Raw genomic sequence first — 17,460 nt, forward strand, 5'->3', positions numbered from 1 at the left:
TGATTGAATTAAACAGACATGAAATATGAAAATATATAACAAAAATTTCACTTATATGTGCTATGAAAGAATAATAGAAGGTATTTACATCAGAGTTGGAGAAAGGCCTGAGGAAGTGCTAAACGATGAGCTAAAAGATGAGTCAGAGTTAGGCAGGTGACAGCATTCCAGAAGCAGTATTTGCAAAGCTCCTTAAGAGAGGAAAGAGCTTGACTGAGGAGCTGAAGGAAGACCAGTGGGACTTGAGCCTGGTGTATGACTGTAGAGAAATGAGAGAAAAGATTGGATGTTAGACAGGACCCAGATCTTGCAAAGTTTTGAAGGTCCTATTAAGTTCTAAATAACTGGCTCAAGATTGAACAGTTAAAACTGGGAAGTGACCAAGATCTGAGCCCAGATCTCTCATACTCAACACAAAACAAATCATGCTCTTTAAAATTATGTCATGATGGATCTAGTGTAATATAATAACTAAGAGCATGGTTTTGTGTCATTGCTTTTCCCAAATACATTATACCGCATCCAGCATCATCAAATGGCTAAGAGGCATGGTTTTTAGAGACATACAAACTTGGTTCTTATCCCAGTTCTGCCACTTACTAGCTATATGACTCTCTAGCAAGTTACTTAGCCCCTCTGAGCTTCAGCAGTACCCTCGTCACTAGAGTGAGGATTAAACAAAAATAGTACCTTTCTCATTAGGTCCTTAAGATAAGCTTCAGAAGCTAACAAGGGGCTAGAGAATGATACCAGAGCAGGAGCGAGCTGATGCAAAGAGGATAGTTTGGACAGGAAGGAAAGATCACACAGGACGTTTGCAGAGAAGGATTTATGACAAAGGATGGGGAGAAGTCGTTTCCTAAATTTTATGCTTGTGGGAACTATTTTCGAATATATGTTACTGACCAAATTATTTTTAACTACTCCTCACCATTTTTATCACTACCAGCTTCCAGCTTATGCTAACACTACAGTTTCAGTCTCTCAATCGGCACTTTTTTTTTTACCCTTGAAATACCCCCATCAGTTAGGCAATCATAATCTTACCCTCTTTCACATGGTACCAATTTTTAATCATGCTCCTGAAACAGTTGATTTTTTTTTCTGTGACACTTTTATTGTAGTTTACAATAGCATATATATACAGGCTTAAAACACTCAACAGCAAACGTGTTTTTATGCACAGATGGTTTGGGGAGGGGTTTGCTTCATTTCTTTTGTCTTTACATTTTTTTAAATTAACAAATAATGGTACATATTCATCGGGTACACAGTGATGTTTTAATACATATAATGTATAGTGATCAAATCAGGGTAGTTAGCATATCCATTATCTCAAACATTTATCATGTCTTTGTCTTGGAAATGTCCAATATCCTCGTTCTAGCTATTTCAAACTGTAAGATCCATTAACTGTAGTCATCCTTTGGTGGTATAGAACACTTGAATGCATTTGTCTTATCTAGCTGTAATTTTGGATGCTTTAACAGTTTTTAAATGAGTCTTGTCCTTATATGACTCTTTCTACAAACAATATATTTAGAAATCTGTTATATTAGGAAGAAAGACATATAAAAATCAGGCATGCTTAACCTAAACCTATTTACTTGTATGTTTGTATTTGAAAATTTCAGCTTTCCTACTTTGAAGGACAGGAGAGGTAAACCCAAATTTATTTGTGCAACTTGTTATAAAAAGACATTTAAATATTTGTCAGATAACACGGGGCTTAAAATAGTAGGTTAAGGAAGAAATATATTTAAATGTCTTAAGTTTTCTTTTCTTTCATCAGATCTGGAACACTAATAGTTTTTGCCAGCAAACAAAACTTCATGTAATTATCAGTGCAATAACTGGAGCACAAATTAAAGACAATTAGCAACATTCTCCTGTTAATAGAACAGGAGAATCCCCTTATGACTAAAAGAATTCAGAGTTCATAGCTGTTAAATTTTCTAACTTCCCCTCTTCTTGTGTCCCCGTCTCAGTCTCTTTATATGAATTATAAATTATATAAGATGAACTAGGAAAAAAGCTGGAAAAATGTGTTCAGTGTAGATGCAGCTTCTGACAGTTTCTACATACTGATGTGTTTTTAAACTAAATCTGGTCTATTCGACACCAAACTGAAAAAAATAGATGTATAGATGCCCTCAAGTGACTCTTTAAAAACAAAAAATTTTACTCCTTACTTTTTCCTGGTTTTCACCAAGTTAATTACAGTTCTAAATTTGGGAGTTACATTCTAATAACCTAATAGAAAAATTTTAAAAGAGAGATACATTCACTCTTTAAATGTGACTAACTGGATAATTGAGAAATACAAATTAATTGCTTCAAAAAAATAGTTTTTCGGTGAATTCCAAACCATAAGTTGGAGAACAGATAGAAGACGCAGTCACCACTGCTAAATGCACTTATTTTGGCCACCTCCACAAACAGAATTTCCAGACTTGCGAGTCTTTCTTTAAATACTATAGAAGAATTATATTTGTAATCAAGAAATATCTGGAGTCTCTTTCAGACTTAGTGAATAAAAAGTTCAATCAGTGAAAAATTATTGATTTTCCCATCTTTTAATCCAAAATAAGCCTGCGAATACCTCACAATAATGATGATGATGATTGTTTTTTCTTAGTATCATTTTTTAATGGGGAGGAGCTACCTGCCTCCCCAACACTTTATTAAAAGTTATACTAAATTTATTTCATTTAAATAAAATTAGGGTATATCATAGTAATATTTTAGGACATCATACTCGTCAGAATTGAATTATAGGGTGTAGTGCTGCATATTGGGGATGCCTTCTTAAAAGCTCCTCATGCGTATAAGTTAAATCATTCTTTTATTAATCTTAAAATTACCAAGGGAAAAGTTTTTATTCAAAGATTTGGAATTGCTGGTGACTGAAGAGGTTGAAAAAGAAAACCAGAAGGGAAAATGACCCAAATAGTACTTCTAAGAGTTTCAAAATTAAAAAAAAAAAAAAAAAAAAAGTCAGTAGGCAGAATGCTCAGATGTATGTTTAACAGCTGTGACCTCAGGCCATTCATTTCCATTTTATCCTTTAGCATTTTGAAAACAATTCACAAATAGGCTCCCCACCGTGTAGTGGGATCACAGCAATAGTGTGCCACGCCACACATTTACTATTTATCCCATTTGGTGCATTGTAGTTTATATTTATGTCAGCTAGATCTACTCCTTTACTGCCAGAAGGATATTGCTCCAACCCCCGTCAATCTCATTCATTCACTTTCCTTTGGTAGGAAATCTGAGAAAGGCCAAAATTTTCACAAGGAAAAGAGTAATTGTCTCTTGTAGAATTCTGTCACTCTTCTTTGAACTTGAGGGCCTCAAGGGTTTTTATTGTTTCCATTTCTAATTTGTGTATCTCACATAATTTCTACTTAAAACTGTAATTTAAAAAGAATCTAATGCTTTTATTTATTGTATATCATTTTGTGTAGAAAGTTGACGCTGAATGGCCCCTTTCACCTCTGGGAATGCATACACACACCACTCTGTCTGCTACAAGTCACCTTTAGCTTTGCAAATGCACAAACTGTGTGACATTGTATTACTGAGAAGCCAACACTAAAAATAATTACATTATAAATAGACCACATAAACCCAGAAGTTTCTTCCAAACTGTAGATTAAAAGACATGATGCTAATTGTTTCAAAAGCCATGTCCTCTGCAGTCTGAACTTCTTTAACATTTAGTTCAAAATGAAACTACTTCAAAAATTATTATGTAAAAGTATTTTTAAAGTTTACATCCCAATGTATTCTTGTTGGAGGTAGTTTGGAAACATTTATTTTTTCTGAGGATAATGGCTTTGGGCAAAAATTTTTAAAAATATAAGTAAATTAGACATCACTAAGGAAATAAATTAAATTTTCATAATATGTAATGTGTATTTGTGTTTCTTTTGAAATATGTTGGACCTTTAATAAGAATTAGAGAACCAATCTAAATGTTTGGAAATTTGACTTTTAATTTTAAATTGTAACAGTTTAACTGAAGAAATCACTAACACTTAAATAACATTTCAACAAATGTAACTGTTTGGAAACTATAACGGAGACAGCCTTCTGTCTTGCAAGGATTGATTTGGAAAGCCCTGGGGGAGAAAATATTGGAGTTAGGAGGTAAAACCTAAGCTATTGTGGAAAGGAAGAAGTTACACTCTTCCTGTTATGACAGGAAAATGTAGACAAATGTGCTTCCTGAGCATTTGCTCAGCAGGGAATGAAGTATCCTTTGACCTTTCCTTTAGATACATTTGGCTTTGTTGAACTAGTAAACATGTTTTTGCCCCCAAAATTTTAATCTGGTTTATTTGATTCTTCTCAGATTCAAATGATATCTCTTATGTAGATGAGATACGGAGAAACAGAGGTATTGATTTTATGACTGCATCTGCAGATTGGATTTAGAATGAAAATCAACCCTTTAACGAACCAGGCAGATCTGAGCAGCACATATAAAAAATGTGAAGCCTGCTGTGTTAGTCCCCTTTTCAAAAGGCAAAACATTCCGAGGCCTTAAAATGGGCCACAGTAAAATCTCTTAAATCCTGATCAAGTTAATAATTTTCAGTCATCCTTCTTCCTTTTCCTCATGTAGACAAATGTATCAGAATTTAGCTGTCACAAATTTTAAAACTCAAACTCTTGTGAGTTTGTTAAACACTTGTTTTATTAATGTGCATTTGATTATTTAATTTAGATCTAATTGTGATTTATTATTTTTTCATCCAGTGCATAAGATTTAGAGTTTTATTTTGGGATTTGGGATGTTGACTTATGGTGAGGGATTGGTAGAGTTCTAAATTCCACACTCTAAGCCCCCATTTTAATCCTTTTATCATGTTCAGAATTTTAGGAACTACTGCTTGAAAATCCTTTGGAAATACTACTATATTTCAGTGAAACGAGGCTCAATTTGCTTGAGGGTAATGAGGACAATAGTCCCCTTTGCAGCAGAACACACTGCTGTCTCATCCTCGCAAGTTATGCTGGAGGGTTACAAGCACGTGGTAGCAGTCTGCTTAAAAGAGTCCCTCGCTGCCCTTTAAAGAGCCTTTCATTTACGATGGCAGGCCCCGTCATTGTATAAAGGAACACTTGTCTAGAACACAAGTCTGCAGAGGCACTGCTTCCTCCCACCGAGAGTAATCATCGGGCCTAAAGCTCACAAGCCTTTCTAATGACAGAGTGAATTAAACAAAATAAAACTGAAGAGGAATACTTTAGAACACTTGTGCCATTACTTACTGTCAGGAACAAGGGAGGTAGAGAAAGAGCATTTAGGAGGGCATTTCCCTTTTTCCCAATTAAAGATTGTCGTTGCAGACTCTTGACTCCAGCCCTAACCCTTTAAACACATAGGAAGACCTGTGGCTCCTGGATTACAGAGTGTATTGTATCTGTGAACTGTCCATCTGTCACTCATTAGTCATTCTGTTTCCTCAACTGGGAGGAAACTGAGAGATTATCTAGGTGGGGGGATGAGGAGGAGGAGTCGACCTGAAATACTTTCACAGAATGAGGGTTATATTTATCATGACTCTATTTGGAGGGAAAAAAAATGATAAAACCTCAAACCTTTGAAAACAGAATTAGCTGGGTATATAAGTCCCAAACACGTCTTAAAACAAAGAAACTACTATTTATGAGTTAAAGAATGGTGAAAATAAAACCATAAAAAATTATCCATTCATTGAGGACCATAATGTTCAACTAAGATTAGGCTAAAAATATTCTGATTGGTGGAAAGAAGTATTTGGGACCCATAGATGAGATTTTTGTTCCTTCTCTTAGTGATATGTCTGAGGCAATTTGGAATTGGGCCTCAATTATTATTATAGATGTGAGTAGCTGCCGTTTCTAACAGTCCTTTTCTATCAGAACTCTTTCCTGTAAGGTGCAAGAACTACCATAGTAAATATGGCAGGAAAGTTCTTCTGAGGTGATTTTATGAATGGGGCCGGGCCTGGGAGGATGAGGGAGGGGGCAGTCGTGTGGAGTGGAGAAAGATTATGAAATGCCCTTTCCATTGCACAGTAGTCAAACTAATTTCCCTACCCTGTAGGAAATGATACAGGACTCCTTCTCTGTTTTTAGAACTTGTTATTTACATTGCCTGTGTAAATCAGAGGCCCACCTTTTTTATTCTAACTGTAAGCAGACCTGTATTTACTACCAACTAAAATTCTTCCCATTTTCTGAAATTAAAATAAACATCCATAAATATAGAACTAATTTGTGCCCACTAGTGCATGTATGTGGTTCTCAGTGGCTGTAGTGGGAATGACCAGAGCGTCTGAGGGCAGAGTTGGCTGCAGACTCTATACAAAAGTAGCTTTGATTTACTGTCAGAACCTAGAAACCAACTTGCTCTCAATTTAGTGTTCTTAGTATTATTTTTTGACTTTAACCCAGAAAGCAGTCCTTACATTAATTAATATGTTATGCATTACTGTGCTTGTACTTACCAGAATTTCTGATGGTTCTTAATGTAACATTACAAATGACAGTGCCTGCGCATTGCTCGATAAACAGTTGACTGGGTCGATATTGAGCTGAACTTCAGCCCCTAAAATCCATAGTTATCTAAAAGAGGGAAGGAACACCAACTAACAGAAAGAAAGATGCATTTTGTGTGAAGAGGGTTGGTTTTCTAATCCATCCAGGAACAAGTTTGGGGACCTTGGATAAGGAAATTCACGTCGTTGTTTAAAGTATTCATCTGAAAAATAGGGATGATAAACTGTGCTAAAGAATAAGTTCAAAGAGATACTGTCGAATGTAGGGAGATAATTTATTATAACATCTTTGAGCTTCTTAGAAAAAATCATCAAATAAGCAACACTGTTATCTAAAAAAAAAATAAGAAATATGATATGCTTCACTTGCACCAACAAACCCACACATAAAATTTGACCCAGTCCAGTTTTTCTCCTGATTAATTTTACCAAATGTAAGTTTTTACAGTAAGTTAAAATGACACACAAAAAAAATAAAACAAGTATGTGAAATTGCCCTCTCTCAGTAGCAAACTTCTTGTTGACATAGTCTGAGCATCCATAGAAATTTATTTTCAGCTATTCATTTTGAATTATGAAAAACACTATAATTCCTCTGTTCATATATCTATTCATTCTATCAACATATATTTATTTAGCCAAGTATTATTATTGGATGTCACATTACAACAATGAATAAAAGATGGCCCAGGTACTCAAGAAAAGCTGGGATATAGCTGAGAGAGATACTCTAATCTAGACCTAAGTAAATAATGGTAACACAAGCTGACAGTCGGTCCTAGGAGACCAGTCTTTTACAGTATGTTTCAAGGCGCGACCAAGCCTGGTGCATCAGAGAAGATACTACTTACCTTGTAAAGTGTTTCACAGTTAACAAGTTAGTTTACACTTGTATTATATCCCCTACTTGACCTCTCATAAAATTCTATATGATGCCTATTATTACCTCTACTTTCCAGGTGAGGAAACTGGGGTTCAGGTAAGTTAAGCCATTTTACGCAAGGGCACACAGCTCATAAAAGGCAGAGCTGGGACTTGATTTTCAATTTTTATGTTTTTCTTTCTACATTGCACTGCTCCAGTCATGATGCATATATCCTGCTTCTTTAAAATTTCTTTAATAATGTGAATTTTCTATTTTATCAATCTGGGTAATTATTTTTCTGTGCATTTTCAGTATGTCCATCATTTAACGTTGTCTAATTCTTTACAGTCTTTTGTGTCTCTTCTAGCTACAAAAAAGTTATTTTATTTCTTGAAATATGGAAATTAGAGGTGACAATGTATTGGTGGGATTGAGTAACTAAAACATAGGAGATTCTGTAGGGTGCATGCTTGGTGAACCATATTGCCATTGACTCTTAACTCAAAGCTCTATGATACCTAGGCATAGATTAGGAATATCTAAAAATTAGAATAAATATTTTAAAGGTCTCTAGTTCAACTTCCTGCTTAATTCAGGAACCCCTTGTACACCTTCCTGGATATGCAGCTGTATGTGAACATATTCAGAAATGAGCTGCTTCCTGCTTGGTGAGACTAGGTCCACTCTTAGGCAGTTCTCATCACTAGTGTGTGATGTGGAGAAAGATTATGAAATGCCCTTTCCATTGCACAGTAGTCAAACTAATTTCCCTACCCTGTAGGAAATGATACAGGACTCCTTCTCTGTTTTTAGAACTTGTTATTTACATTGCCTGTGTAAATCAGAGGCCCACCTTTTTTATTCTAACTGTAAGCAGACCTGTATTTACTACCAACTAAAATTCTTCCCATTTTCTGAAATTAAAATAAACATCCATAAATATAGAACTAGTTTGTGCCCACTAGTGCATGTATGTGGTTCTCAGTGGCTGTAGTGGGAATGACCAGAGCGTCTGAGGGCAGAGTTGGCTGCAGACTCTATACAAAAGTAGCTTTGATTTACTGTCAGAACCTAGAAACCAACTTGCTCTCAATTTAGGTTCCCTTGTTTTGAACCTCTTTATGATTTTCAACAGTGCTTACTAATTTTGCCTCTTCACACGGGCATATGCTTCAGATCTTAGAAAATGTTTAGCATTTCACTTTTAATTCTATTTTTTCTGAGTTATACATTCCAGATTCTCTCAGTGGTTCCTCATGCAAAATTGTTCTCAGACCCTACATCAGTCAGTTTACCATCCTGTAGATGCTCTAATTTTGTCAGTGCCTTCTTAAAATGTAACCTTCAGAACTGAATACACTACCAAAGATGGTTCTGACAAACAAAAAGATCAGTAGAATCATTAATTACCACTATAGAACACTAAAACTTTAGATTGTTTTCCAAAATTCCATAATTTTCTCCAACCTGACCTTTTGTAATTGTTTTTTAAAAATATGAATGTGGACTTTAAAATTACCTCCATTTGAGTCATCTTGATTGTGACCCAGCTTTCTAAAGGCTGTAGAAGGCACTATGGATATAGACTCTATCACCTACTGTGTTTGCTCAAGCACCCAGATTTACATTGCATGCAGATCTGATAAGCCTGCCTTCTTATATTCCCATCTAAACCAATGACAAAAATGTTTCCTGGGATGGGAAAAGTACTGAACTCCATGGCACTTTACTAGAGGCTTTTTGATAAACTTAACATTGATCAATTAAGTCGGCCTCATTAATTATAGTTCAACAGCCATATTTAAATCAGCTAAATTACTACCATCAAGTCTCAAATTGTGCATGAGGATTTCATCACTTTTCCAAATGCTTATTCTTTGAAAATCTGAACTCATCAGAAAGTTGAATACATTTTTGCTGAACAAACTCAGTCATCCTGAACCCATGGATCCTCCCCATTCTTTCTGTATCCTGTGATTGTAAAATTAAATTTTTATCTTCAGACTTTTTCATCTTTCATGATGAGTCATCCAGGCAAGGGATAAAAAAGAAAAAACTTTTCTCTGAACTTTTTGAAGTACATTTTTCTTGAGGTCTACAGCATATTTGCATATATATTTCTCTGCAGACATCATTTACCTTCTTTATTATAAATTCCAAGATAATATAATTACTTTATCTTAAGATTTGTGTCACTAATAAGCTAAACATTGTAGTAAAATAAAGGTATATGTGTCCAAAATCTCTTATTTTTGGGAGATTAAATTATTTAAAAGGCAAGTAAAAAGTGTCTACTCTAACATAAAATTATACCGAAACATTCAGACTTCAAAATGGAGTATTTCCATTCCATAATCTACTCATTCAACAAAGGTTCATTGAGTGGCCACTGGTCAGAGTCTGTGAGAGGCCTGAGTGAGGGTCTTTGGGGAATTCAAATCTGGCAGAAGAGAAAACCAACTTTGTAATAGTGGAGTACGTCTGATAATAAAGATTTGAAAAAGTGCTGGAGGACTACAGTGAGAAAGGAATGAGTTTTATCTGAATGTGACAAGGAAAGCATCAGAGAAAGAAGTTGGCATTTAGTAAGCCTTACAGCATGATGGGCGCATCCAGTGGCCAGGTGGAAAAGGAGAGATGGGAGTAATACCACAATCAGCTTTCACCAAGTCAAGATTAGAAATAACCAGTAAGGTAGATTTCATTTCATACTCATCTTGACTGAATTTACATCTATTATTATTTTTCTAACTCAATAACTGAATTCACTCAACTCTAGATAAAAATACGAATTCAGATTATTAGACCTGACTGAAAATACAACTTTGTTGGCCAAGTCATGCATTTTGTTCCAAATAAAGAAAATTCCTTTTAAACGTTATGGAATTAAATGACTTTTTCTCCAGCCACAAGGAACTGATATGAACAAAGGAGATATTATTTTATATAATGGAACCCACAGTACCTAGCACAAATGTCTGACATAGAGAATATTCAATAAATATTGCTTAGCATAATGTTTGACATGCAGAAAATGCTCCATAAAACTTAGCCAAATTATTTTTACACTTTTGTGAATAGACTTTCTTAAATTTTTAGTAACTGGTTTGTAAGGTGCTGCATATAATGAATGTTTCTTTTCTCAAATTTCAAATTCTAATTTCTGTTTTTCCTTCATACCTAATAGATTCTAGAGCCATTATCAACATAAGATGTATGATATCTGTCCTTATTCTAGGATTTAAAAGTCAGGGCCACTAAAAAACTTAACATACCATCATCACATTTGGGGCTATTTAAAGATGGAAAAAGATAAAGAAAAAACACAAAATAAAAAACTTACAGAGTAGTTCTGCTTTCTACGCTATATCACGCATTAAGTCTCTTTAATTTAATAACATGTTGACTTACGTAAATCCTGGAAAAGAGTGACTCTTTGCCTAACTACTGTAAAAACCTCTTTCTGCCTCACCTAAGGTTCCAAACATGTTATTTAAAAAGAAATATGGACTTGTCCCCCATTACAAACTATTATCAAGTTAAGAAAAATGTAATCATCACAACGCATTATTTAAGTATAAAAGCTCAGAATTGAAATCTTTGTCATTGAGTGGCATATTTTAAATGAAGAGTAATATTCCAGATCTCTTTAGAAAGCCTAATGCTTAAAAATAATTTTATCTAACCATGAACAATGTGAAAAAGCATTATAAAATACATTTTGAGTATGCTATGAAGATTATGAACATAATGCAGAATTAAATTTAGGGCAATTAAGAGTAGATTTTGAAGATATTTTCTTACATGCTTTAATACAATCATCATTCCAGTTTGCAGTTTTAAATTGCAGAAGAAGCTATGTGCACTGACTTCTTTGACAGGTATTATTAAATAAGTATGCATTATCTAGCAGCCTATTTGGTTACACAAAAATTTAGGAGCACTAAAAGTAAACACAAATAGTGGCATTAATGATATTTCTGTACTGAAATGTACTTAGATTATGAGTGTTGTAACGTGCAAAATCCTGAGGTCTGAGTACAACAGAAACCATACTGTATTGAGACATTCCACATGCAGTTTGTGGTCATGAAGTTTGATTAAAAGTGGTTTTAGATATATGAAAGTAGTCTAGGTCAGTGCCTTCTGTAATGAACGTATTCTGTAGCCTATTTCACTAAATAAAATGCCAATATGCAGGTATAGTTTCATATCAAAATTGGATCTAAAAGAAATATTAAAAGACATTCAGTACAGCTCTGTGTAATTAATGATTATTATGTTTATTTAGTCATTCCAAAAAGTTAGTTTTCAACCCATCCTTAATATCAGTTATGACTCATCTGAATAAAACAGAATAAACTTTTCTAAAGTAGTATTATAATCAGATATGAAAATAAAACACTGGCTATATTTTATCAGAAGTACTTTAGAAAGACAATCAATAAAGATGAAATAGAAGGTAAAACACTGACAATTACAAGAAAGAAGAATTATCCAAGTTGAAACGTAAATAACGTAACTGAGTAAATATTGACTAGTTGATATGGGCTAGTAAATACCTAAATGCCTTATTTTCCAAAGGATGGTCACTACAGCTTTATCTTTCGATAGCTCAGCTTTATCTTTCTATCAAACATAATAACATCCTCAAATAGTCGTAATTGGTAGACTCTTCAAGTCACCAAGATGAGTATATTCTGCTAGTTCTTTTTCAGTTAAGTCAACTAAGAAATTTACGGGAACTAATATTTATTGAGCACCTACTCTAAGCATTATACTCAATACTATACACACATTATTGGATACAATCCTCACAACAACCCTAAGAGTAGGTATAAATCTCTGTTTTACAGATGCGAAAAAAATCAAACTCAAAGAACTTTATTTAAAGTAAGGCGAGGCACAGTGGCTTATGCCTGTAATCCTAGCACTTTGAAAGGCTTAAGCGGGAGGATCGCTTGAGCTCAGAAGTTTGAGACCAGCCCAAGTAACATATGGAAACCTCGTTTCTACTAAAAATAAATGAAAATAAAGATAAAGCCAGAACATGTTGGTGCACGCCTGTAGTCCCAGCTACTCGGGAGGTTGAGGCAGGAGGAGCATTTGACCCTGGGAAGTGGAGGTTGCAGTAAGCAATACTAGTACCACTACACTCCAGCCTGGGTGACAGGGGGAGACCCTGTCTCAAAAAACAAACATAAAAGAAGTTTTTAAGTGAATGTCACATGGCTAGCAAATGCAGCATTCAAATTCAGAGTTCTCTGAATACAAACCCTATGTTCTTTGCTTTCTACCATACTACCTTCAATGTCAATGTGATAATATAATTATTATTAAGTAAGGAATATATGTATTGTTTAAAAAAGTTTGCATATGAATTGTTAAAAACATTTCATGGCAAAATTTATTACATATATAACATACATCAACTTGTATCTTTCTAAAGACTTCACATAATGGTTTCCCCTATCATTTGTTTGTACCATAGATTTTTACCATGTGCCCATACATGTCTACTGGTCTAAGCACTGGGGATAAAGTAGTGAGCAAAATAAAAATGGCATATGCCCTTGTGGGGCATGCACTGTAGTGGAAGAGAGGTTAAACAAATCACATAGGAAAATATACACAGTTTTGTATATTTTTTAATTTTGTACATTTTTGTATATATTTTGTATATTGTGTATATTTGAAAATATAAAATGTAATTGTAACATTAAGGAAAAATAAAAGGTGATAAGTAAGATAATAATTAACAAAATGTGGAGGAATGAAGAGACTGGGAAGTCAGGTTTTCTGCCTGCTAGCCCACAGTCCTTGTCAACATAAATCTATTTAGTTGTACGGGAGGGTGGGGAGTGGGAGAAGGAGGCGGGCCGGGATTCAGAGTTCTCTCTGAGGTTTCTAGTTTGGATGTCTGAGTTTATGGTGAGATGGGGATTCCAAAAGGGGTAACAGATTCTAGACTGAAGATAATGAGGTTGAGCTTTGGAGGATTTGGGATTCCAGGATGTTTAGACAGGTGTGGAACTGGAGGACATGTATTGGGTGTCTGGAGACAAAAAGAAAGATGAAGCGTAGGAATATGCAATTAGGAATTACACACAAATCTGTGGTGGATAAAATGAGCTGGACTCTGCAAGGTGGTTTGGATTTGAAGGTATGAAAAAAGTGTAAATAGTTCCTTCTGAAAACAATAGCTTAATTAAGTAAAGTAGCTTTTCCCAGAATATGTGCCTCAAAAACCTAGTTCTGAAGAGTGATAGTAAATGATCCTCAAAATAAACATGCAGAGAAACAAACAATATGTCAGCAATAGGTTTGAAAAGCAAGTTAAAGTTTAAAAGGTTTCGTAGCCTTTAACATACCAATGTGCCTCATTTTCCAAACATATTAGGCCATTGAACTTTTCTCTTAAGGAGTGTTTGATAGGAACAGTACTGTACAGAATGAATACCTGCTGGGGAACAGTGGACCATATAAAGGTTTATAATTGAGACTGTTCACACCTTTTCAGTATCCAGACTGGAGCAACAAGCTGAAGTTCAATTAGAAGAGAGTTGAAATGGGGAAGAGTGAAATATATTTTTGCATTTGGTAGGATTGGCAGGTAGGAAGTTTTCAAAGCCAGGGAGGGAGCGGCTGTAGACAGCTCATCAGGAAAAAGACAGTAGGAAGAGTGAGGCTTTGCGGTTTGAGATGAATTGAGGAAGGAATGGTTCCAGGCAGGGAGATCATCTAGGACAGGAAGCTGCTAGGCTGCCCAAAATTGAAGTGATAAGGACATGAGTGATAGAGTCGCCTGGGAAATATTATGAACCTGAGAAATACTTTGAGGAAAGGAATTATGGGTTTTGGTAATAGATTAGATTAAAAGAAGAAAATGGTGGCATTAACAATACAGTTTCTGACCTGAGAGAAGAAGAAAGATACACAGAAGAATGAAACCAAAACCCTAAGCATATGATGGCTAACGGACTTCCCAATGCCCTGCTGGGTTTCTAGAAAACAGAATACGACATCCTCTGAGAGCACAGTCATCTTCAAGTGTTTTCAATTAAATGACATGAGAGTAGACAATTTTAAGCCTTGTTTGAACACAGATCTAAAATGCTAAGTTCATAATGTCATGTCCACTCTTCAAATAGTCAAAAACAAGCTCCAAGCTAATTATTAATTGGGAAATATGTTAACCATGCTGAAATTAGTTTTTTTTTTTAAATCTTAACTTGCTCAAAGAAACATGACCAATTCCCTGGTCACCTTCATTAAAATACCCTACATTAAATCTTGCATTTAGAGTCTCACATTCAGCAGCAAGCTAGAAATCACACATTTTCAAATGATAAGCAGAAATTAATTTTAGATTTATTTGCTTTCTTTCTAAATGTGTTAGTGCCCAAGGGCTCTGACAACTACACAGCATTGTTTTGTGAAGGAAAAGAAAAAAGAAAAGAAAAAACCACACATGCATGAATATTTTTTAAAAAATCTTGGCTGCTTTCTTTTTTCCAGGTGACATTTACAAAGAGGAAATTTGGGTTGATGAAGAAGGCTTACGAGCTGAGTGTGCTGTGTGACTGTGAGATTGCGCTGATCATCTTCAACAGCACCAACAAGCTGTTCCAGTATGCCAGCACCGACATGGACAAAGTGCTTCTCAAGTACACGGAGTACAACGAGCCGCATGAGAGCCGGACAAACTCAGACATCGTGGAGGTGAGAGAGCATGCGTGGTGAGCCCCAAGCCTCTGCAAGCCGGGGTGTTTGGACCTCCCCCGGCACACACACATATTCACATCATGTTCTTTTTCCTAAGATGTTCATAAAGTCCCATAGCTAGACCCAGGATTATTATCGATCCCAATTCTTACTCCACCTTTTCTCTTCCCCTCAAAAGTTAGAGTGATATGATGATAGAGACCATGTAGATCTGGTCTTTGCTAGAAATCAAGTACCAGTGTCAAACTATTTGCTTTATCTTTTGCAAGTGGTCATTGTCCACAGCTGCATATCAGGACACCATGGTTGGAAACTCTTGCCAGGGAATAGCTCATCCATTTTTTAGAGACTTCTGATCATTTCTTTTAGGTATATAATAGTTTCCCAGCATCATCAAAGAAAAAGTGTATTTAAAAATGAACTCACCCCAACCTTACACTTTCAGTTTTTCGATTTATGCCTCCTCTTTGTAATTCATTATTCTGAATGCCTTCTTGGTGGAAGAGTAAAGGCAATTATTCTCCTAGAAATGTTTTTTCCTAAAAATTATATCTTTTACATATCAATGAAAACTGTTAATATACACAGAATCAGAAATCAGATGAAAATGAATTTCTAAATGTTACCTCAGTGTTTAATCAATGTCAGATTTAAAAAATTGTTTTATTGTGCCAAAAATAAATGAGTATGATGTCTAAAGTAAAAAATGTTTTAGATGTGTTAGCATAAGTAACATACCGTACAGTTTTGGCTGGAACTTTCTAAAGATTTTCAGCATCTATCCTATTTAAATACTTTGTAGTGCCCTTCATGAGCAATGACTAAGACTGTGAAACCAAGAAGGAAGAGGTATAATAAGAATGGTTCCCATCTGCCTATTTTCTTTATCTATTTGTCTACTCTGGCTTCTCTAGATTGTGCCTGCTTTCTCAGAATGAAAAGAAAATTAATAAGTGTTTCAAAAGTATGTACTCGAGTCAGTTTGCCAGAGTACACGTCATTCTTGCCATTACTTAGACTGGTTCCATATTGTGAAAAAATGTAGTGCTAATCCTGATCAAATGAATATGCCTCCCACATCCATTTCCCTTCTACCTGTTACAGTTGTCTAAGACTAATTCTCATTTCTTTGCTTTTATTTGAAAGTTTTTCAAAAGTATTGAGCTAATTGTTGTATTTTATTTTTGCCTAACAAGACCAAGGAAATAATTTCAGAGAAACAAAAGTGAATGATAAATAGATCTAGTGTGATATGTGCTTAAATCACTAGGCATTATTTTAGTTTTTCATTGATAATTTGAATTGTGTGTTTGCCTTGATCTTGAAATTTAAGATCACTAATAAAATTGACCTATGCATTTTAGTTTTTTATTTGCATATAAATGTGAAAGTACAAAAATATGAAGGTGAACACTGCTTGTGTGTGTGTGCACTAATACATATGTAAAATAAATTCAAAAAACAAAACACCTATTTACTCAAAACTCCCATCTCATTGCTAAAACCATTATAACAAAAGTCAGGGTAACAAAAGAATTTGAGTTGGAATTTATCATTAGACTGGAACTGTGCTAGTCCTTAATGTCGTGTGAAATGCAGTAGAACCATAATGAGCCAATTGAAAAATATGTTCACTTCTAAAATTTGCTTTCTTAAAGGAGTTTAAAACCTAGAACATTCATCTTCTGAGGGTTTTTCTTAGGAATATATTATATGACTTGACGGCAACTTAAAACTTCATATATTGGCCAGGTGCGGTGGCTCACGCCTATAATGTCAGCACTTTGGGAGGCCTAGGTGGACAGATTGCCTGAGCTCAGGAGTTTGAGAGCAGCCTGTGTAACATCGCAAAACTCCATCTCTGCAACAAAAAAAAAAATACAAAAATTTTTTGTATTTAGGCATGGTGGCACGCATGTGTGGCCCCAGCTACTTGGGGGGCTGAGGGGGAAAATGGCTTGAGCCTGAGAGGTCAAGGCTGCAGTGAGCCGAGATTGTGCCTCTGCACTCCAGCCTAAGTGACAGAGCAAGACCCTGTCTCTTTAACAACAACAACAACAAAACCCACTTCATATATTGTATGAAAACTTATTATTTTTTGATAGGTGGATATTTGAAAGTCAGACTTCTTTAAATGCCACAAAAACAGCACTGGGTTAAGAGTCATTGTTTTTCATTTGAATCCTTGTCTTGCACTTTTGTGCTATGTGGTGAGTTGGGTACCCCTCTGGGCTGAAGTTTTCTCATGTCAAAAATGAAGGCATTGAATTTGAAAGTGCTTTTGCAAGATTATAATTTTTCTAAAAAAAGCAATAC

The 17,460-nt window shown here is 35.1% G+C and overlaps 1 protein-coding gene across 25 annotated transcripts in view; it reads left to right on the forward strand.

Annotated features, from left to right (window-relative positions):
* The window catches only part of MEF2C (myocyte enhancer factor 2C), a 186,091-nt gene that overhangs the window by 85,015 nt on the left and 83,616 nt on the right, over window positions 1–17,460 (forward strand). For all 25 annotated transcript variants that reach the window (XM_033179178.1, XM_033179169.1, XM_033179168.1 and 22 more), the window contains one exon: window positions 14,938–15,141. In XM_033179178.1, the coding sequence (XP_033035069.1) occupies window positions 14,938–15,141 (204 nt within the window). The remainder of the gene's footprint in view (window positions 1–14,937; window positions 15,142–17,460) is intronic.

The sequence above is a fragment of the Trachypithecus francoisi genome, unplaced genomic scaffold (assembly GCF_009764315.1).
Source record: "Trachypithecus francoisi isolate TF-2019V2 unplaced genomic scaffold, Tfra_2.0 Lachesis_group2, whole genome shotgun sequence".
NCBI classification, from domain to species: Eukaryota; Metazoa; Chordata; class Mammalia; order Primates; family Cercopithecidae; genus Trachypithecus; species Trachypithecus francoisi.